General features: G+C 51.4%; 2 protein-coding genes across 2 annotated transcripts; both read left to right on the top strand.

Moving 5' to 3' along the window:
• Nucleotides 1-1,625: 1,625 nt before the first annotated feature.
• LOC141917135 (olfactory receptor 6E1-like) lies at nt 1,626-2,342 on the top strand. The gene is given in 4 exon segments (XM_074810226.1): nt 1,626-1,806; nt 1,809-1,853; nt 1,856-2,146; nt 2,149-2,342. Coding segments are annotated over 4 exon segments (711 nt in total).
• Nucleotides 2,343-15,588: 13,246 nt separating this feature from the next.
• Nucleotides 15,589-18,480, top strand: LOC141917136 (olfactory receptor 14A16-like). The gene is made up of 4 exons (XM_074810227.1): nt 15,589-16,502; nt 17,662-17,732; nt 18,161-18,247; nt 18,425-18,480. The coding sequence occupies exons 1-4, from the start codon at nt 15,589-15,591 to the stop codon at nt 18,478-18,480; spliced, it is 1,128 nt and encodes a 375-aa protein (XP_074666328.1).
• The last annotated feature ends 2,904 nt before the right edge of the window (nt 18,481-21,384 follow it).

The following is a 21,384-nucleotide window of genomic DNA, read 5'->3' on the forward strand; positions in this document are numbered from 1 at the left end:
GAGGGATGAGCAGAACCCAGAGCCAGCTCCTGGACAGGTGGACAGTCTAAGATCAGCTCCTGAAGAGATCACTATTGGACATGTGTCTATCGAGGCCGATGTTTTCCACTCCCACAGCCCAGCATACAAACAGCCCAAACCTCGTTTCTCCTTTCTCCACTGACGCTGCTTGTGCTTGGCCTACAGACCTCCCGAGGTCCCTTCCAGGATGGGTGACGGTGCATTTCCTTCCACCACAGCTCTTCCCTTGATGATGACACAGAGAGCGCTCACGTTCCCCATGACCATGGACAGGAGCAGACATAAGTTTGGAGTGATCAGATGTGGCTTTTTGTCCCATTGAAGTCACTGACACAGGGCTGCTCGGCAGGAAACCTCTGATGCAGGATTCATCATGTCTGAGCTTAACTTTTGCTTTTCTTTTTCCTTCTTCTCCCTCCCAAGTTCTTCTCTTTGATCACCCTCATACATTCCTCTACAAACAGCCCAACTCTGCTCTTTCCCCACCGCCTCTGGCTTTGCTGGTTTTCTGCCGTCCTGGAGTGTTTCTAAGAGTGTTGTCCTGTTGATTCCTGCCTTGGTCAGTACAAACCCAGCAACTCCTTTTATTAGCTGTGGTGTCCTGCAGTTTCTTATCCTGTGATCTTGTGTTGATGCCTCACCGCAATCGGGGTGAGCCACCTGCACACAAACATTAACAGTCCTCAAAATGGCACTTCAGTCCAGGAGGCCTTTGAGAAACTCTGGGACTTGGCCAACAGAAACTTCTAAAGTTTGTCAAGAAGTGACCAGTCCTGCATCAGGGGGAAGAATAACCTCTGTTGATCCCCAGGTATAAGAAATCATGAAAGGAAGGCAAGACACCGGTATGTTTGAGTGGAATAAGAAATCATGAAAGGAAGGCAAGAGACTGGTATGTTTGAGTGGAATAAGAAATCATGAAAGGAAGGCAAGAGACCGGTATGGTTGAGTGGAGACCTGCTGGTCAAAGTAAAGGGCAAGAAGGAAATGCACAGGCAGTGGCAGCAGGGACAGGTACCCTGGGATGAGTACAGAGATGCTGCTGGGTTGTGTAGGGATGGGGTCAGGAAGGTCAAGACACAGCTGGAGCTGAACTTGGCAAAGGATGCAAAGAATAAGAAAAAGGGCTTCTACAGGTACATCAGCCTGAAAAGGAAGATAAAAAAAACCTGCATCCTCCTGATGAACAAAACTGGCAAACTAGTAACAGTGGAGAAGGAGAAGTCTGAGGTACTCAACACCATTATATTCTTAGTCTTCTCTGGCGACCTCTTTTCCCACACCTCTCAAGTGGATGGACCACAAGGCAGGGACTGGGGGATCAAAGTCCCTCCCACTGTAAGAGAAGATCAGGTTCAGGACCACCTGGGGAACTGAACATACATAAGTTTGTGGGACCTGATGAGTTCCATCCCAGAGTCCTGAGGGAATTGGCTGATGTAGTTGCCAAGCCACTCTTCAGGATATTTGTAAGGTTTTGGCAGTCAAGGGAAATCTCTGGTACCTGAAAAAAGCGAACAATTGCACCCATTTTTTAGAAAGGTAGAAAGGAGGACCCTGGGAACTAGCAGCCTGTCAGCCTCCCCTCTATTCCTGGAAACATCATGGAACAGATCCAGCAGCAACAAAGGAGGTGCTTTGCCCAGTCCTATTTGTATTTTGCCCTGGGCTGTACAGAGTCGGTTCTCCTTGCTGTCATGTCCTTTGACCGCTGTGTTGCTCTCTGCCAGCCTTCGTGTTACGCCGCCATCATGAAGCCTCAGCTCTGCATCCACCTGGCTGCTGCTGCTGGGTCATGGACATCACACTCTCGAGTTACCATCTACTCCTCCTCTACCACTGACTTGCTGTGGCTCCAACAAGATCCACCATTTCTTCTCTGATAACTGCCCCTTATTCAAGTTGTCCTGCTCTGACAGCAGCCTGCTGTGGAAAACAGACTCTGGTTTAATATCAGTTGGCCGACTGGCTCCCTTATGTTTAACTCTGGCATTTTACATGCGCATCCTTTTCTGTATTCTACACCTTCCAGCAGCCTCTGGGAGGAAAAAAGCTTTTCCTACGTGTTCTTCCCATCTCACCACCTTGGCCATTGCATATGGGAGCTGCATTGCTCTCTACGTGCACCTTCACAAGATGTTTCCTTGGAGACAAACAGACCTGTAGCTTTGCTGAACACTGTCCTGTACCCATTCTTAAATCCGCTCATCTACAGACTTAGAAACAAGACGGTGATCCTGGCCCTGAACGAAGCCATTGCCCGTGCGACACTACAGCTTTTCCCCTACTCATGGTGCATTTCTGGACAGCAATTCCAGTGATCTGCTCTCATCTGTTAAATAACACCAGTGCACAGGTGTGTCACCTCCAAATACAGATGCCTCAGGAGATTTCTGTTCTTGTTGGACTGTGTCAGGTGAAGTGAGAAGAAGCTCATCTGCACACACAAAGGCGGCACCAACAATGGCAGAGGAGTAACTCAGTGAACACCCTGCCCCAGCTGCTCCCAGGCCCATCACAGCAGAGCCACCAGCTCATCAGGAGCCCATCTCCACAAACCGAGAAGAGCCCCGAGGCACAGGGGCAGGTGGGATCCCAATTTACAGGCTCCTGAGGAATGAACGTCTTGTCCCAGCTCCTTCCAGGGCTGCCCTGGGAGAGCCACCAGCCCCCTTGTCCAGGGGTGAAACCCGTCAGGATGAGCCACTGAGAGCAGCTCTGGGTCAGCATTTGGACTGAGGGGATTGTTGCCTAGGGGTGTGGGACACATGATGGGATGCAGGGGAAGAGCATTTTTGGATTGCACAGGGCTTATTATGGGATGTTTAGGGGAGAACCCCAACAAGGGCAGCCTGTCCTGTCTTTTCATTAAACTTAATTTCTAACTTTTTCCTGTGTGAGGGAATCTCTCTTCTGCATGAACATGTGAGCATGGGGGTGTGAGTGCAGCAACTGGAGCAGGAGCAGGGGGTCAGACAGCCCATATGTCATTAGTGCCAGCAACTGAGAGACTGGAGTGAGTGAACTTAAGAGTCTGTGTGTGACTGGGGTGGTCTGTACCAGCATCTGGAACGGGGCTGCGGCCTTGAGGGCTTGTATGTCCAGGTGCCTGCAACTGGGGAGGCTGGTATCCAGGGGCAGCTACTGAGGAGAGTGAGTGTCGCAGCCCAGCTGCTGGAGGGATCCACCCTGTACAGGAATATAGGATAGGATAGGATAGGATAGGATAGGATAGGATAGGATAGGATAGGATAGGATAGGATAGGATAGGATAGGATAGGATAGGATAGGATAGGATAGGATAGGATAGTTCAGTTGGAACGACCTGCAACGACCATCTACTCCAAATACGTGACCACTTCAGGGTGGACCAAAAGATAAATCCTGTCATTAAGGGCATTGTCCAAATGTCTCTTAAACACTGACAGGCTTGGGGTATCAACCACCTCTCTAGGAAGCCTGTTCCAGTGCTCCACTGCCCTCTTGGTAAAGAAATGTTTCCTGATGCCAAGTTTGTACCTCCCCTGATGCAGCTTTGAACCGTTCCCACACGTGCTGTCACTGGATACCATGACAAGAGCTCAGCACCTCCATCTCCACATCCCCTCCTCAGGAAGCTGCACAGAGCCATGAGGTCACCCCTAAACATCCTTTTCTCCAAACAAGACAAACACCAAGTCCTCAGCTGCTCCTCACAGGACATTCCTCCCAGAACTTTCAGAGGTTTTGTTGCCCCCTCTGGATTCATTCAAGGACTTTAACACCCTTCTGAAATTGTGGGGCCCAGAACTGCAGTTTTCTCCTTCCATTACTCTTTGTTCATTCAGACACCTCTCACCTGTGCTGCTGCTTTGAGCTTCAGGGACTCAAACCTTGCCTGTCTCTCAATAGTCTAATTGTCTCTTTAGCCAAATCTTTCATTATGTTTATATCTAACTTTTTGTATCTATGTAGCTTAAACGTTTCTCATAAGATTATCCCTTGTCGAAAGGCGACCTCATTGGAGATATCGTGTACTTAGTATATGGTTGAGGAGGGTGCTTTATTGTTTATGAAACTTGATCATGCTTCATTGTCTTTTGCTTGCAAATAGGAAAAATTCTTCTGTGCCTGTGCGCAACTAGTACTCTAAGGAAAACAGGTGGGAGATGGTGCAATGGAGCTGTAACCTCCCGCTGCAGACTGCAGTGGAGAAGTCGGATGTAAGGAAAAGGGATGTAAATCCCAGCTGGCCAATGACAGAAATGGTGAGGCTGGGGAGGTGAGGAGCAAGGTTGTCCAGACAGTGCCAGACCTCAAGGGGCTGCTTCTGCTACCTGTGCAGAGCTCCTGAGGAGACCCTCTGGATCAATATCAATTGCAGAAGGCTTCTATCACCTCTTCTCTAATCTGAAATATCAATAAAAATAACCTTAAAATAAAAAATAATTTTTACTAGATCCTCTTTGAAATCTTCCTGCTTAACTACACTGTGAAATGACTCCAATGAGCTGTACAAGTCCTGAAGACTTGAAGAAAACTAAAGGAAGAGAAATAGCTCGTTAGGGTTTTCTTTATTTTAATGAGCCCCATGGTGCATTTGGCCCTGAGTCCATGAACCTCAGATACTGAGAGGAGACTGAGCAAAGTACTCAAGAAGTCAAAGTCAGCAACAAAGCTCAAAGTACCTTGAAGCACTGATTGGCCCCACTGAGGGCCACTACTGACAAAGCCTCTCCAGGGACTCGTTAGAGCAGATAATTGGAGGCTGTGATTGCAGGTAGGCAAAGGCACCCTGCAGGTGGCTGTAATGCTGAGAAACCCCTTGGTTTGTTTTATGAAGCAGAAAGGCCAAGCCCTGACCCTCAGGCCCTGGGAAGGAGATGCTGCCCCTCATGTGTGGCTCAGGGCTCTTCCTGGGGGCAGTGGGGTGTGAGGGTGAGCAATGCCAAGTGTAGGAAAACTGCACAACACCTCCCGGCTTCCCCAAGCAATGGTGAAGAGTAAATGAAGATCAAAGCCTCAAAATAAAGTTTTTCCTGTTAGGCCTCAGTGGCAGAGGCAACTGCCTTAGACAAGGGGAGAAAGAACTTGGTCCTTGCCAGAGCCCTTGGCCATCTCGACTGCAGGCTGTCCTACACTGTCCCATGCCTGCACCTCTTTCCCTCCAGGCTGCAGACACCCATCTTGCTTTCCCACCCAGCTCCTACCTCAGCATTTCCACACCTTCACTGATGTCTCTCCACCCTCACCAGCTGTTCCTTGGAAGACAAAGCCATGGGCTGATCCTGACTCCCTCGGGGTGATCTCTTGCACCACAATGCTACCCTTTCAGTGAGATAGCTTCTTCTTCAAATGCAGTCTGAACCTTCCAAGATACACTTTGTTAAGATTTCCTTCTCTTCCAACTACCAAGAAATGCTCCATCATCTCTGAAACCCCCCTTCAAGCAGTTGCAGGCTATTTGTACAGTGCCCTGAGGCTCCACCTCACCAGGCTAAAGCAGCCCAGGTTTCTCAGCCTCTCCACAAAGTCCCCAAACCCCGTCCTGGCAGATCTGCTCTGGAGCCTCTCCAGTTCCTCCTCATTCCTTCAGAACAGGGAGCCCCACACCCAGACACACTAGTCATGATGTGGCCACCACAGTGCTGATGATCACTCCCTTGTCTGAGTTGGCCACATGCCCCCTAACGCAGCCCCACAGGCAGCTGGCCTTACTCACGGTGACATGCACCTCTGCCTTGTATGGCATCCCTAGTGATGCCCAGGCCCTTCTCCTCGGGGTCACTCCTCTGCCAGTCAGGTCCCCGCATGCCCCCATCTATGGGGTTATTCTGTCCCCAAATGCAGGACTGGCCACTTGGCCTTGTAAAGCTTCATGAGGTTTCTACTGACTGAACCCCAGAGATTTTCAGGGTTCCCCAGGAATGAAGCTCCTTTGGGCCAGCTGGTGATGTGTGCCTGCAGATGGCTCACCCTGACATGGGGTGACTTTGACACAATAAGAGCATGAGGAATTGCAGGACATAACAGATAATAACAGGAGGCACCTCTTCAATGATGCTGTTCACCAAGGTACACATTCCCATGGTGACAAGTTCAGAAACACCAAATGAAATTGCAAAGGAAGCCAAACTAGGACCAAAGAGGAAAAGGTAAATAGAGATGGGCTATTTACACTGGAGGGTGCAAGGATGGTCAAGGGGAAGAAATTTTGAGCAGGAAAAGACAGGAAAAGGTGAAGCAATGGAAAAGATCAGGACTGTTTGGAGGTACCTGCCAAGCATGCCTGCATCAAAAAATTCACAGCTCATCTGACCAGACTTTCTCATTGACTTCTGTGGCCACCAGGAACCTGAGTGATTTCCCTCCCATCATGAAGGAAAGATCCATGGTGGATCAAAATGCAGAATCATTCATGCTGGAAGGGACCTGAGGAGATCTCTAGTCCAACTTCCTGCTCAAGGTAGCGTCACCTCTGGGTCATGGCAGGTTGCTCAGGGCTCCATTCATTTTCAGCTTGAAAAGCTCCAAGGCTGGAGATGACACAAGCTCTCTGGGAAATCTGCTTTAGTGCTTCACCATCTTGATGAGCAGAAAGTTTTTCCTCCCTTGTTTCAGCTGATGCGCATTGGCCCCCATCCTCTCACCATGCACAACAGTGAAGAGCCTGGCTGCATTTCCATGAGGACACCCAAGAAGATATGGGAAGGCTGTTATTAGGTCTCCCCAAAGCCGTCTCTTCTCCACGCTTTGCACCTTTGCAGCAGAAGTGGCCAGTGGCTTTCTGGGCTGCATTAGGAAGAGCACTGCCAGCAGGTTGGTGGAGGTGATCCTTCCTCTCAGCACTGTTACAATTTCTCTTGTTGACTCCCCTCAGGGTTTTCAACCCTGCCACCTTCACTTGCACTGTAGCCACAGCTGCCCTCCACATCTTCCACCAGTCCTGCCCTGTCTTCTTGTGAAAAACAAGTCCAGGAGGGCATTCCCCCATGTTGGGTCGGGGATTATTTTCCACCCTCCCTTCAACCAAGGCCGCATAGCAGAGGTCCATGGTCTTCAAAGTCCCCACTGGTTACCAGGGCCTAAATTTGTGTCCGTTCTCCAGCTGTCTAAAGGACACTTCATCCTCCTGCTGTCCTTCATCAGGAGATTCATTGATCCTGACCAGAAGATCACTGTACATTGAGGAGTCAGTGATCCTCATAACATTAAACCTGAGTAGACCCAGGCCTGGGCTGTGCTCCATGTACAGCCTGGGCTTCAGGTCCTGTTGGGCTGAGTGTATCCCTTGGTCATAAGTTAAATTTGATTGTAAAAGACAATCAAACCCTAACCCTTCCACTGGTGATCAGGCCATATGCATGTCCTGACCTTCATACAAAACTGCAGCAACAAATGCCCATGTGGACATCCTCTTTTTGGGGCAGTAGAAGTCATGACTAGAATTGTTTTCCTTCTAAGAAAACACTGAAAGAGCTCACAGGAGCAAAATGAAATAACACTTCAACAGGTGGGATCTGCACAGCTTGCTGCACCAGGATCAAAAGCACGGGTGACGGGATCAGAGTATGGGAACGAGGGCTTTGGAGGGTTAGGTGGTAAAGCCCAGGGTTTTACTGGGGCACACTGGATGCCCTGGAGTGTCCTGGCCATGGGAGGGGAGGGTCTGAGGCCAGCAGATATCATGGTACCTACCTTCTTAAATACACCCTGTTAGAAAGACCATGAGACCTCACTGGTCACTGAGATGTCCCCAGTACCAGCAAGGGATGGGAGGACCAAAGTGCCTTCCAGTTCCCCAGACTGGATGCCCTCCAAGTCCACCCCACTACTTACCACCATGCCATAACCTGCAGTTGCTTTGAAGAATGCCTAGGGAAGAAGAGCAAAAGGGTGGTCTGGAGTGGATCTTGGTGGGGCTGGGAGTGAGACACAGGTGTCCCCATTCCCCCAGGCCCATGGCTTCCCCCTGGTCTGAGCAGGAAAATCCCTTCTGCTCTGCCTGGCCCCATTCCTCCAAGTGTCACCTGGCACACCTGTCCATGCAAGGACCAGGGGTGGGGATGGAGACAAGGAGAGAGGGAGGAATTCATGTCCTTCAGAGAGGATGGGGTTGAGGTGGGGGGAGACCCAAAGACAGGGCACTGGGGTGAATTAGTGGACACCAGGGTACTGGGCTGGAGGTATTGCAGGGACAGGACTGTGTCGAATGCAAGTGAGGATTAAAGGAATTCAAGTGGAGGGGACATGGAGACTTCAAGCACAGTAGTTGGTGGGGTCAGAAGGAAGAGGACTGCAGAGGACAAAAACGACAGGATTGGGAGAGTGTTTGGGAGTGGGGGTTCAAGGAAGGGGGTCTGGGGACACTACTGCAGTGGACAGGATGAAAAGCAAAAGACTGAGGGGGAAGACAGAAAGAAAGGCATCGGGAGGGATCAAAGGGAGGGGATTTGGGGACCCCAGATAGGACATGAAAGAGATCCCAGGGAAGAGATGTCTGAAGGGACCAAAACAATGGGATGGGGTTGCACAAAAGGGATGGAGGTGGGGGCATCAGGACAAGAAATCAGTGGGGGCACTCCCAGGGAAGAGACGGGTCCAACCATTCCAACAGGAACTGAGGCTCTGGGCACAAGAACATTAATTGTGGGGGAAGGGGGGGATGAGATGGAATTGTGGAGGGGAGAAAGCTGCATTGCTGGGGGCTGGAGGTGCAGGGGAGCCTGCAGGAGCCCCTGGCTTGGGAAAGGGAGAGGCCAAGGCAAGGGGTTTCGTGTTCATCACTACAAATTCGTTCTGCAGGAGAGCTGATGTCCTGAAGCCGAGACCCATCCCCAGCCTTAAGCCCCTTCCCATGGCATTGGGGACTCCCCTGAGCATCTTCTGGGGTACACAGCAGGATGGGGAAGAGCAGGGCCATGGTGAGCACTGCGACCTTCATCTTCTGTGGTGAGAGCTGGGTGAAGCTGGAGAAGGTGAGGGCAAGTTTTCTCCCTCCCAGGACTCCTCCTTACATACATCCAGCACCCACCTCAAGAGCACCCAGGGCAAAGCCAGACTTAGCAGAAACACTGTCCCTGGCCACAAGCCCAGCCCTGGCACAGAGTCAACCCCACATCCAGCATGGATTCAGCCACTTTCCCTGGCATCAGTCCAGCTTCCTGCATGGGGCAGCTGTACATGGAAGGGCCCAGGCACCTCGGAGTGGTGATGGGGGGTGGTCAGAGCACCCCTGACAGCTGGACATGTTGTGGGGAACTGTGCTAAAGGTTTACAGAAGTCCAGCTAGACGACATCCATAGCTCTTTCCTTGCCCACGGATCTCGTCACTCCATCTTAGAAGGCCACAAAGTAGTTCAGCCAAGGTGAAGCCATGCTGTCTCAAATCACTTCCCTGTCCTCCAAGTGCCTCAGCACAGCTTCTAGGAGGATCATTTCCATGATCTTCCCAGGCACAGAGGTGAGGCTGACAGGTCGGTAGTTCCCAGGGTCCTCCTTTCTACCCTTTTCAAAAAGGGGTGCAATGGTTCCCTTTTTTTCAGGCACCAGGGATTTCCCCTGACTGCCAGGACTTCAAATATCCTGGAGAGTGGCGTGGTAACTGTATCAGCCAATTCCCTCAGACTCTGGGATGCATCTTGACAGGTCCTACAGACAACGTATGTTCAGTTCCCTGGGTGGTCACAAACCTGACCTTCTCTTACAGTGGGAGGGAGTTTGCTCCCCCAGTCCCTGCCTTGTGATCCACCCACTTGAGAGGTGTGGGAAGAGAGGTTGCAAGAGAAGACTGAGGCAAAAATCCTGTTCAGTACCTCAGCCTTCTCCCTGTCTGTTATTCATAGTTTTCCACTCTTATTCACTGAGTTCATAAAAGATTTTTACTTTCCTTTTCAGGCTGATGTACTTGTAGAAGCCCTTCTTATTATCCCTTGCCAAGTTCAGCTCCAGCTGCACCTTGGCCTTCCTGACCCCATCCCTACACAACCCAGCAGCATTCCTCTACTCGTCCCAGGGTACCTGTCCCTGCTGCCACTGCCTGTGCATTTCCTTCTTGCCCTTTGCTTTGACCAGCAGGTATTGACTCAGACATGCCGGTCTCTTCCCTTCATTTCATGATTTCTTACACCTGGGGATCGATAGAGGTTATTCTTCCCCCTGATGCAGGAATGGCCACTTCTCCTTCTAAAACTTAAACATTCTGTTGGCAAAATCCCAGAGTTTCTCAAAGGCTCCTGGACTGAAACTCCATTTTTCTGGCTGTCAATGTTTGTGTGCAGGTGGCTCACCCTGATTGTGGTGAGGCATCAACACAAGATCACAGGATAAGAAACTGCAGGACACCACAGATAATGAAAGGAGTTGCTGGTTTTGTACTGACCAAGGCAGGAATCAACACGACAACCCTCTTAGAAACACTCTAGGAGGGCACAAAGCCAGCAAAGCCAGGGGCAGTGAGGAAAGAGCAGAGTTGGGCTGTTTGTAGAGGAATGTGTGAGGATGATCAAAGAAAAGAACTTGGGAGGGAAAAGGAAGAAAAAGAAAAGCAAAGGTTAAGCTCAGACATGATGAAGAGGTTCCCTGCCGAGCAGTCAATGACTTCAGTGGGACAAAATATAAGAGCTGATTGCTACAAACTTATGTCTGCTCCCTTCCATGGTCATGGGGAATGTGAGCGCTCTCCCCGTTACCATCAAGGGAAGAGCTGTGGTGGAAGGAAATGCACCATCACCAATCCTGGAAGGAACCCCGGGAGGTCTGTAGGCCAAGCACAAGCAGCGTCAGTGGAGAAAGGAGAAACGAGGTTTGGGCTGTTTGTATACTGGGCTGTGGGAGTGGAAAACATCAGCCTCTGTAGACACGTGCCCAGTAGTGATCTCTCCAGGAGCTGATCTTAGACTCTCCACCTGTCCAGTAGCTGGTCCTGGGATCCCCTCATCCCTCCTGTACCCCCTAACACACACAAACACACACAAAGTCATAGACACATGCATGGAAACACAAAAATTTATTTCTCCAGCAGAGAGTAATGGAACATCTGAGGCTGGAAGGCAGCCAGATTTGAAATTCTCTGTGCCGCCTCTTCATGCTTATTTTTGTCAGGAGCTCCTTTCTCATCCATATGCGCCTTCTCCAGAGTTGCTTCAATTCCTGCATATCTGGTGGTGCTGTTCTGGAGCTTGAAGAGGAGATCCTTGACCATCAAACACCTCTCACCTCTTCTCTTCAGTGTCATATCCCGTGGGATTCTGCCAAGCAGGTTCCTCAGCAGGCCAAAGCCTGCTCACTGAAGTCCTGCTCTTTGCCTTCTTCCCTTCTCTCAGGAGCCTCAACTCTACTTTCTCACCCCTGAATGTTACATCCCCGACCAGCTCTTCCTTGTTTCTAAGTATGATTGCCTGAAGGACACCTCCCCTCACTGGCTCCTCAGTCACCCTTGTCAGGATGATGTTGTCAATTAACTCCCAAACCCTCCTGGATGGCTTTCACTGTGCTTTGTTGCCCCTTCAGCAAATATTGGGAGAGTTTAGGAGTGCCATGAGGTGCAGGGCTTCTTCCAGCTGAATGCAGAAGGCTTCATCTACTTCCTCTTCCTCATCTGGGGTTCTATAGCAGACATCCACCCACCACAGTGTTGTCCATGACCCTTCAGCTCAGCTGACTCATCCTCCATCCCCAGGCAGAGCTCCACACATTCCTGCTGCTCTCTCCCATAAAGGGAATCTTCCCCTCAGGGTCCAGCCCCATGGCCTTATCAGTACCAGACCCCCAGGACCCCGCAGTTTCTGCACAAGAGGGGATTTGTAGTGCCCTGCAACTCCTCATGCTGTTCTCTTGTGAGAGACACCCCAGTCAAGATAAGCCAGCTGCACACAAATATTAAAAGCTGAACAAAGTTTTCTACAGTCCATCGGAACCTTGACAAAACCTGGGATTTCTCAAACTTGAAGTTTTACGAGGAAAAGTGGCTAATCCTACATCATTGGGAGCAGGGGGTCAACAGCCTCGTACATCAGGACAGGCTGGGACGTGACCGACTGAGCATCAACTCTGAGGAGAAGGGCCTGGGCACTACGAGGGATGCCCTACGAGCCAGGGGAGGATGGACACAATGAACAAGGGCAGCTGCCTACGGGGCTGCATTCGGAGGAGCGTGGGCTACCCAGACACCCTGAGTTACCATCCCCCTCCACTCAGCACTGCTGTGTCCCCACTCACATGGGTGACTCCCAGGTTGTGGCTCCCCATTTTGGAGAAGTAGAGAGGACCTGGAGAGTGTTGAGTGAAGGTCTGACACGGTGGAGTTTGGGACCTGGTGCCCATGAGCTGTGTGGTGTGACTGAGGGACCTGCAGTTTTGGCCCAGTGGTGTGGAGGCTCCAGGCACTATAGGAGTAGCCTGAGAGTGACTGAGGGGGGATTTCAGAGATGATGGAGCTTTTCTTTGTAGCGAGATACAGCACGAGAAAGAACTAATACCACAAAGTGCATCTGGGGAGGCCCGGAGTGGACACAGAGAAATGTCACTCGAAGGGCAGTGCTGTGGTGTAACAAGTCACCCAGAGGGAGACTGGAGCAGCCCCAGGCTTTGTGTTTCAAGGAGCAGCCAGGGAGGATGGAGAGATCTCAGTAAAGGAAGGGAGATGCTGAGGTGAGAGCAAGGTGTGGTAGGCGGGTGGATGTCTCCAGCCTGCAGAGAAAGAGGTGCAGGTGTGGGACACCGTGGGACAGCCTGTGGTGGAGACGATAGAGGGATGAAGAAAGTCTGAAAATCCCCCAGCAGAGATGAGCTCTTTCTGCCCTTGGCTCTGGCTGTTGTCTCTGCCACTGATGCTGATGAGGAAGCACCTTCCCCTTCCAGCACTGGGTCTCATGGCCTTCCCTTCCCCACTCAAGAGCCTGGGAGGTGTTGGACGATTGTCCTGCCCTTGGCATTGCCCATCCCCACATCACACTGCCCCAGGAAGAGCCCTCAGCATTGTGTGAGGGACAGGATCTGACTTCATAGAGGTTGGGGTCAGGCCTTGGCCCTTTTGCTTAATGTAACACACCCATTTTCACTCAGAATTTGTTCCATGGCCTTTGTTTCCCTGTCATCTCTGCCTGGAGTTTTCTGATCTAACAAGGCCCTGGAGAGGCTTTGTCAGTAATGGTCCTCACAGGGACCCACTAAAATGCCAAGTGACTTTGTAGTCTGCATCTGAGAGTGACTTCTTGACAGGCACCTTCATCGTCCTATCACTGTCTGAGGCTCATGGACTCAGTACCAAACCCACCTGAGGGGTCATTAAAATGCCTTGGGCTGCTCCTATCCTGCGGAGCTGGGCCGGGCTCCTGGGACAGAGGGAGCTGAGGGCAAGTGGTCAGCGCTGCAGAGAGACAGCTCTGCCCAGGAGCAGCTCCTCTGCAAAGCGCAGCAGGGCTGAGGGCACTGCCTGCAGGCACCGAGGGCAGAGGAGCCGGGCACAGAGAGGGGAAAGGCAGACGGCAGTGGCAGGATGCTGAGAGCTCACTGGAGGAGAAATCTTCACAGCCCTTGACACAGTAAGTCTGTGGGTGCAGGGCAATGCAGCTGCAGGTGGTGGAGGGATGTGGTGAAGCCGGCACAGCCGCCAGGAATGTCCCTGGTGTCTGGAGGAGGAGGCCGTGCTCCAGAGCAGGGCTTCCCTGCTGCACTGTCAGAGGGACAGGCCATGGCGGCTACCTTCTCCCGGGGACGGCTGCAGGGGTGTGCAGGCGCGGGTGCAGCCAGGGGTGCCCAGGGCTGTCCTTGAGAGCAGGGTCCCTGCAGCCCAGGGGCTGTGTGCTGGGGCAGGGACTCTGCCAGGCGCCTGCCAGGGTCAGCACTCAGCCTGCCCGGGGAGCTGCCCACGGCGCTGTGGGGAGAAGCTGTGTGGGGAAGGAGACACCCCCGGCAGGGCAGGGTCCTTCTGCTGTGGAAAGGGTGCTGTGTGGGTCAGGGCTGCTCACAGCTCCACATCACCCCCAGGACATGGGCAGAGGCAGCATTTCAAGAAGCACATGAAGGCAGGGGCTACCTGGAAGGAAAGGTGCTTTCTGAAGTCTGTGCTTTCAGTTTCCTGCTGTGGTTGTGGGGTATCGTAATGCAGCTGTCAGATTTGGACAACACAAGGACACTCCTACAGCGTTACCCTGACAGAGTTGTAGGTATTTCAGGAACTTGATAAAGTTCCTTCCAGCATTTATTTGCCTACAGAAAGCTCAGTCATCTTGTCAGTGTTTTTCCTCACCTGCTCCTTATACCTGTACATACAGAGATGCCTCTGGGCATGGTCCTGCTGCCAGAGGGGTCTGCAGGGCAGAGCTGAGCACACAGCGGGTGGGATGGGGGCTGTGAGCACTGACAGGGAGGAGATAAGGGGAAAGAGAAACAGCTCCAGACAGGGACAGCTCCAGGCACCAGAGGCATTGGCAGGGAATGAAACAGGCTGACAGCACAATCTGGGGGGGGGTTGGTATTTCGGCACCTCCCTATTACCCTTCAGTGAAAGTGCTTTTTACCTAACAAGCCCCCCTGGTCTTCTCCCCTACCCAGCAGACCCTCTGCCCTCCAGGCCCCATGGTCCAGGGCAGGAGCTGCCTCCTGTGCAGCCAGAGCTGCAGCAGAGGAGACTCTCCCCAGTGCCCATCTGTCCCTCCCTGGCCTGGCCTCCCTTGGCAGAAGCATTGGGACATTGCTCCTTGGTTCTCCACCTGCCCCTGCTGCTGCTGCTCCTGTTTTCAGGCTCTCTGGGGATGGGGCTTTCAGCTGCAGCTCAGCAACTGGCCCTGCAGGTCCTGCCATGCAGATGTGTCCATGGCAGCAAGGTGCCCAAGCCCCCTTCGAGCCTCTGGGTCTCTGAGCAATGCTGACCATGGGATGGGGATAAACCCGGCTGTTTTTGCCAGACACCCCTCTGCAAGGAATCAAAAATCTCAAAGATGTTTACTGGGGAGGGGAGTTTTCCACTGGATTCCTCTGCTCTCAGCAGCATCCAATTTCCTGTCAAGGGAACAGCTGGGTGTGAGCCTCCTGGAGATTCCAGAGGTGCAAGCCCAGGGCAGCTGAGAGCAAGTCTGATGGACAGCCTGGCTCTCCTCACTCTGCACTAAGGCTCTGCCCGTTTGCACCCCCGCACTCTCCATGGAGCACTTGTAGCGCAGCAGCAATGTCCAGGCTGTCTGCCTTCAGAACGCACTCCTCAGGTAGGACAGGGCAACAGGAGCCAAAGCCAGAAGAGCAAAGCCCCACAGCTCTGCTCTGCAGCCGGGGGCCCTGGGAGGGACAAGGCTGAAATCTCTTGGATTTCCGGAGTGGAGTTAAGCAGCGATGACTGCGGGTTCCTCTCTGCCTGTTGGTGCACAGCAGGACTGACTCCTGCAGAGCCCCCAGCAGAATCCCTTGCTCTCGACTGCCCCCTCAGCCAGCAAACACCAGAGCTCCAGCCTGGGAGCTGCAGGAAGGCCTTTCTGGAAGGGCAGAGGGTGTAAGTGTGGGGCATCTGTTAGAAATGGATCAAGATTTTCCGAGAGAATTCAGTCCTCTAACTTTTTTTCACTGGATAGGCCCCATGCGCCAACGAAACAAATGTCCAACAGGAGCTTTGTGACAGAATTTCTTCTCCTGGCATTCGCAGACACACGGGAGCTGCAGCTCTTGCACTTCTGGCTCTTCCTGGGCATCTACCTGGCTGCCCTCCTGGGCAACGGCCTCATCATCACCGCCATCGCCTGTGACCACCACCTGCACACCCCCATGTACTTCTTCCTCCTCAACCTCTCCCTCCTCGACCTGGGCTCCATCTCCACCACTCTCCCCAAAGCCTTGGCCAATTCCCTCTGGGACAACAGGGACATCTCCTACTTGGGTTGTGTTGCCCAGGTCTTTTTTTTCTTTTTCTTTGCTACAGCAGAGTTTTCTCTCCTCACCATCATGGCCTACGACCGCTACGTTGCCATCTGCAAACCCCTGCACTACGGGACACTCCTGGTCAGCAGAGCTTGTGTCCACATGGCAGCAGCTGCCTGGGGCACTGGGTTGCTCAATTCTCTCCTGCACACAGCCAACACATTTTCACTACCACTCTGCCAAGGCAATGTTGTGGATCAGTTCTTCTGTGAAATCCCCCAGATCCTCAAGCTCTCCTGCTCACACTCCTACCTCAGGGAATTTGGGCTTATCATGGTTAGTGCCTGTATATTTTTTGGATGTTTTGTTTTCATTGTGTTGTCCTATGTGCAGATCTTCAGGGCTGTGCTGAGGATCCCCTCTGAGCAGGGACGGCACAAAGCCTTTTCCACGTGCCTCCCTCACCTGGCTGTGGTCTCCCTTTTTTTCAGCACGTCCATATTTGCCTACCTTAAACCACCCTCCATCTCTTCTCCATCCCTGGATCTGGTGGTGTCATTTCTGTACTCGGTGGTGCCTCCAGCAGTGAACCCCCTCATCTACAGCATGAGAAACCAGGACCTCAAGGATGCCCTGAGGAAATTAATAACTAGATGTTATTCTGAACCAATAAACTCCTCATCTTCTTCAAAGCAATTATAATATAACTGTGTACAAACCGAGCCTCCTTGATTTTTCTGTTGTTGGTGGTGGTATTTTACTTGTAATGATGATGTCATCCCCTTTCTGTTTCACTGTCTCCTTTTCTTTTCTGACTGAGTGGCTGCATAAATGAGGAGCCATGATCTCTGTGTGTTTTAACAAAAGAAAGGGTCTGCAGTGATGTTTTTTTCTTCTGAGATCTTTCCACTAAGACATTTTTGGAGCTGCAGGGACAATTCCTGTGTGCAGAGGTGGAGGGGAAGAGAGTCCCAGCATGGCAGCCCTGCCACGGAGCACTTGGTCTTCCAGAGATGTTCTCTCCTCATTTGCACACTCTCTTTCTGGTCCCTTCAGTTTGGTGTAAGGCCTGAGTGCTCTGGCAGCTTGGTCACACTCCTGCTGCGTGGCAGTTCTGTATCCACAGGCAGGGACAGGCTGAGGTCTTCTTCCAAATCTGATCTCAAGAACATGCCCAAGAAATTGGCCCACAGATGAAAACACCAGTGAACAGGTGCACAGTTTGATTTGCAGGGTGGGAGCACGCAGCAGTGTCCTCGCACAGCCAGGCCTCCTGGGAGAGACTTGAAGGACCAGAGTCTGGTCTGTGTCTGTGTTCAGTGGACACACTGGGGAAGCTGCCTGTGCTGGTTTGGCTGGGATACAGTTAATTTTCTTCCTAGTAGCTGGTATGGGGCTGTGGTTTGGATTTGTGCTGAAAACAGTGTTGATAACGCAGGGCTGTTTTCGTTATTGCTGAGCAGGGCTTACACAGAGTCAAGGCCTTTTCTGCTCCTCACCCCACCCCACCAGTGAGCAGGCTGGGGGTGCACAAGGAACTGTGAAGGAAGACAGCATGGACAGCTGACCCCAGCTGACAAAAGTGATATTCTATACCTTATGCCATCATGCTCAGTTATATAAAGTTGGGGGAAGAAGGATGAACATGGGGACGTTCAGAGTTACAGCATTTGTCTTCCCAAGTCACCATTACATGTGATGGACCCCAGATGTTCTGGAGATAGCTGAGGCCCTGCCTGCAAATGGAAAGAAGTGAATGAATTCCATGTTTTCCTTTGCTTACATGTGTGGCTTTTTCTTTACCTATTCAACTGTCTTTATCTCAACCTGCAAGTTTTCTCAGTTCTACCCTTGTGATTCTCTCTGCCATTGCACCCAGGGGAGTGAGTGAGTGGCTGTGTGGGGTTCAGATGCCGGCTGGGGTTAAACCATGACACTGACCCAGGGAAATCATCACTCTCTAGCCCCTCCCAAACACCATTTTCAGCACTGGCCTCTCATCCCACACTGGGAGGGTTCTTTTTCCCTCCACAGAGGTACATCAAATAAGTAGCTCAGAAGTCCATGTTTGCCTTGTGGGGAGGAGATGTAAGCATGCACATCATGTCTGTGAAGTAAGAGAGCACAAATGCCATCAGCTATTCCTGGGGGTGCCATGAAAGTGTGTGGGACAAACAGTGTCATGAGGTCACTTCACATTGACAGTAACGTCACCTGGGAAACCACCTGAACACAGCTATGGAAGGTGTTCCCTTGAACTGTGGTCCCTGTGTCCATTCCTCATGCTGTGGGGCATCTCACACGAGTGCAGAGCAGGGTGATCGCCACAGGGCTGAGGGGCCTCCCAGCCTCTGTCAGTGGCAGCAGGAGGCCAGAGAGACACTACGACTCCTGCAATGTACGGCCTCTGCAGGTGCAAGGGAGGGATGCATGTCTCTGAACACCCCTGTGTGTAAGATGAGTGCATGAGGCCAGCTGAGATGTGGACACCTGACAGAGCCCTGACACTTCTGTGTGTGACTCCAGGAACAACCCCCACTCTGGCAGTGAGACTCATCTGTGCTGCCTTGGACAGGCTCATTGCAAGTGCTCCTGTTTGTTATGTCACCCTCGCCTGTGATTCTGGACTGAGCCCTCAAAAGTATCAGAGCAATCAGAGAGGTTCTGGGGTCCATGGAAAAGGCAGATGTCAAACCCATCTTCAAGAAGAGCAGGAATGTGGAAGCGCTGGAGAACAACGAACATGTTATGAGTGATCCAGACCAAGGGGCCTCACTGTGATAACAAGCTGCAGCTGTGTTCAAGGACATAAGCAAGGCCGAGATTGTTTTAGAAACTACATTCCTGGGCAAAAAATAAAGAAGTTGGACTGTTGAAAACAGGATGCCTACCTAGTGGGAGAGCAGTGCGTGGACAGCACATTGGGACCAATCATAGAGGGCAGAAGGGCGCGTGAACAAGTAGCTTTAGCCTATTAGCAGTAAGATAGCGGTGCGTGAAGCTTTGTGATAGTGTATAAATTGCTGTGTATCCTTTAATAAAGTGGCATCAACTTGATCACATTGATTGTCTAAGTTGTGTCCAGGACTTCCGCATCAGCACAGGAATGAGAATTGGGAGAATTACAGGCTGATCAGCTAGCTCCATCCCTGGGAAGGTGGTGGGACATGTTCTCCTGCAACCATCTCCAGGTAGTTGAAGGACAAGAAAGGGATTGCTGAACCAAAATGGGCAGGGGAAAGAAGGACATGTTGTGCACATGGAATTTTGCAAGGCCTTTGACATGGTCTTCCATGGACTCCTTATAGCCAGCTTGGTGTTACCTGGGCTGAAGAAGTGGATGTTAGGGTGAGTGGGATGTTGGCTGGGGGATCAAACCCAAATGTCATCAGTGGTACAAAGTCCTGTGTGCAGCCGGTCACTAGTGGCATCCCTCAGTGACCAGCACCTGGGCCAACACATTGAACATCTTTACCATCCCCTTGTATGATATGTTGGAGTGCACTTTCAGCTCCTTTGTGGGTGATGCAAAGCTGGACAGAGGTCTTGAAGAGCCTCACCTGGTTCACCCTGCCTTCAACTTCAAAGTCGGACAAGAGGTTGTTCAGGGCTCTCTTCACACCTGAGTTACTCTATGATTCAAAGAGTCTTTCCCTTGACACGGTTTTTGACCACAGAATAGGCTGAGGAAGAAGGAAATTTAAAAAAAGGCAGAAGAAGAGATATAAAATGTGTCAACATAACTCCAGAAGTTCCTGTGAAGAATGTTTTTCCACTCAGATCATTAGTAGGAAATATAGTTGATGGATGTGATGAAACAAACATACTTTGATCTGGTCAGGTCCTGGGCCATGAGGAGGGTGATGGATGCGTATGGTCTTATGAGGTCAGTTGTGTCTCAGAATCTCACAATTCAGTAGGAAGCATGTGGCTGTGAAGGGGACCGTGAGGTCAGTTCTGTCTCTGGAGGTGACAGCCCAGCAGCAGGTACACGGCTGGGAAAGTGCCTCTGCCAAAGTACCCATAGGCCTTACCCAGGAGAAGGGCTTGGACATGGGCTGTCATGTCCATTCCACCTGAGTACATGTGGGACAGCAGCAGGCACATGGCTTGGTCACGTCCATCCGAGAAGCTGAAAGGCCAGCAGCGGTCATGTGGTTTAGAAGATCCTGGTGGGGTTCCTGCTCTCTGGTCAGGTGAAAGGCCACAGGAAGCCTTTGGGTTGGATTCCCTTCTGGAAGGGCTGTTTCTGAGGTGGTAGAGCTTTCCTTGGTAGTGGGAAACATCAGTGAAGGTCGGGAAATGGTGGGGTGGGAGCAAGGCGGGGAAGCGAGATGGGTGCTACAGCCTGCAGGGAGAGAGGGGCAGGAGTGGGACAGGGTAGAACAGCCTGCGGTGGGGATGGCAAAGGGAGCTGGCAAGGATGGAAGTTGCCAACAGAACCCAGGTCTTTGTCCCATCATGTCAACAATGAAGGTTTTAGATCACTAAAACTTGGGGAAAGTTATTAGCAAAAAGTGACTTTAATGTGAGTTTGTAACAGTGTGACTTAATGAAATTTGATGGCAAGTTTCACTCTGTTACTTACTACATGGAAGAAACACAGAAAGGAAAATTGAGGTAGAATCGAGTTAGAATGATTTACACAGAGACCGAAGATGCAGGAATGTAGGGGGACCCTCCCATTGCATCACGAGGTTCAGATCAGACCCCCTTGCTTTTTAAACTCCTCCTCAGAGAGGAGTTTAGGTGCAGCGAGATCCAACCTTAGTCCCAGACCTGGTCAAGGGTTTATGTCTAATGGAATTGATATAAAGAGTAAGGAAAATGTCTTGTTGATTTGTTATGTTAATTTGTTGGGGAATGAGTGATTATATATCCCACAATATTTTGAGATAGCAGAAACTGCCCTTGGGGTGACAATTCTTTAACGTCATGACCATTTTCAACCTCCCAAGATTCTCTTCATTCCATTATGTCTTTCTCATGCTGTTTTCCATCATGAAGAAAAGCTCCATCACCTCTGAAACCACATTTCAAGCACTCTCAGGCTAATCCTTTACTGCCTGGAACCTCCCTGCCATTGGCCCAAAGATGCCCATGTCCCTCCGCCTCTACACACAGATCATGTGCTTGAGGCCCCATACCCCATCTTTGCAGACCTCCCCTCAGCACTCTCCACCTCCTCCCAAGTCCTACAAAATAGGAGCTGCACAGAGGGACACATCTGTGTGTGTGGAGCCACACCAGTGCTGTGTTGAAGGGGAAGCCAGCTCAGGTTTTCTGGGTTGCCACATTCTTCCTAATGCAACCTCCTGGGCAGCTGGCCTTGTTCCTGGGGAGCATGCACCACCCACTCGTGTGCCGTCCCTCCTAGTGCCCAGGCCCTTCCCTTAGGGTCACTGCTCAGCTGGGCAAGTCCTCGCTGGCCCTGATGCACGGGGTTATTCTTCTTCGCAATGCAGGAATGGTCATGTCTCCTTGGAAACATCAAGAGGTTTCTGTTGGCCAAATCACCAAGTTTCTCAAGGTCTC

Source organism: Strix aluco, chromosome 34 (assembly GCF_031877795.1).
Source record: "Strix aluco isolate bStrAlu1 chromosome 34, bStrAlu1.hap1, whole genome shotgun sequence".
NCBI classification, from domain to species: Eukaryota; Metazoa; Chordata; class Aves; order Strigiformes; family Strigidae; genus Strix; species Strix aluco.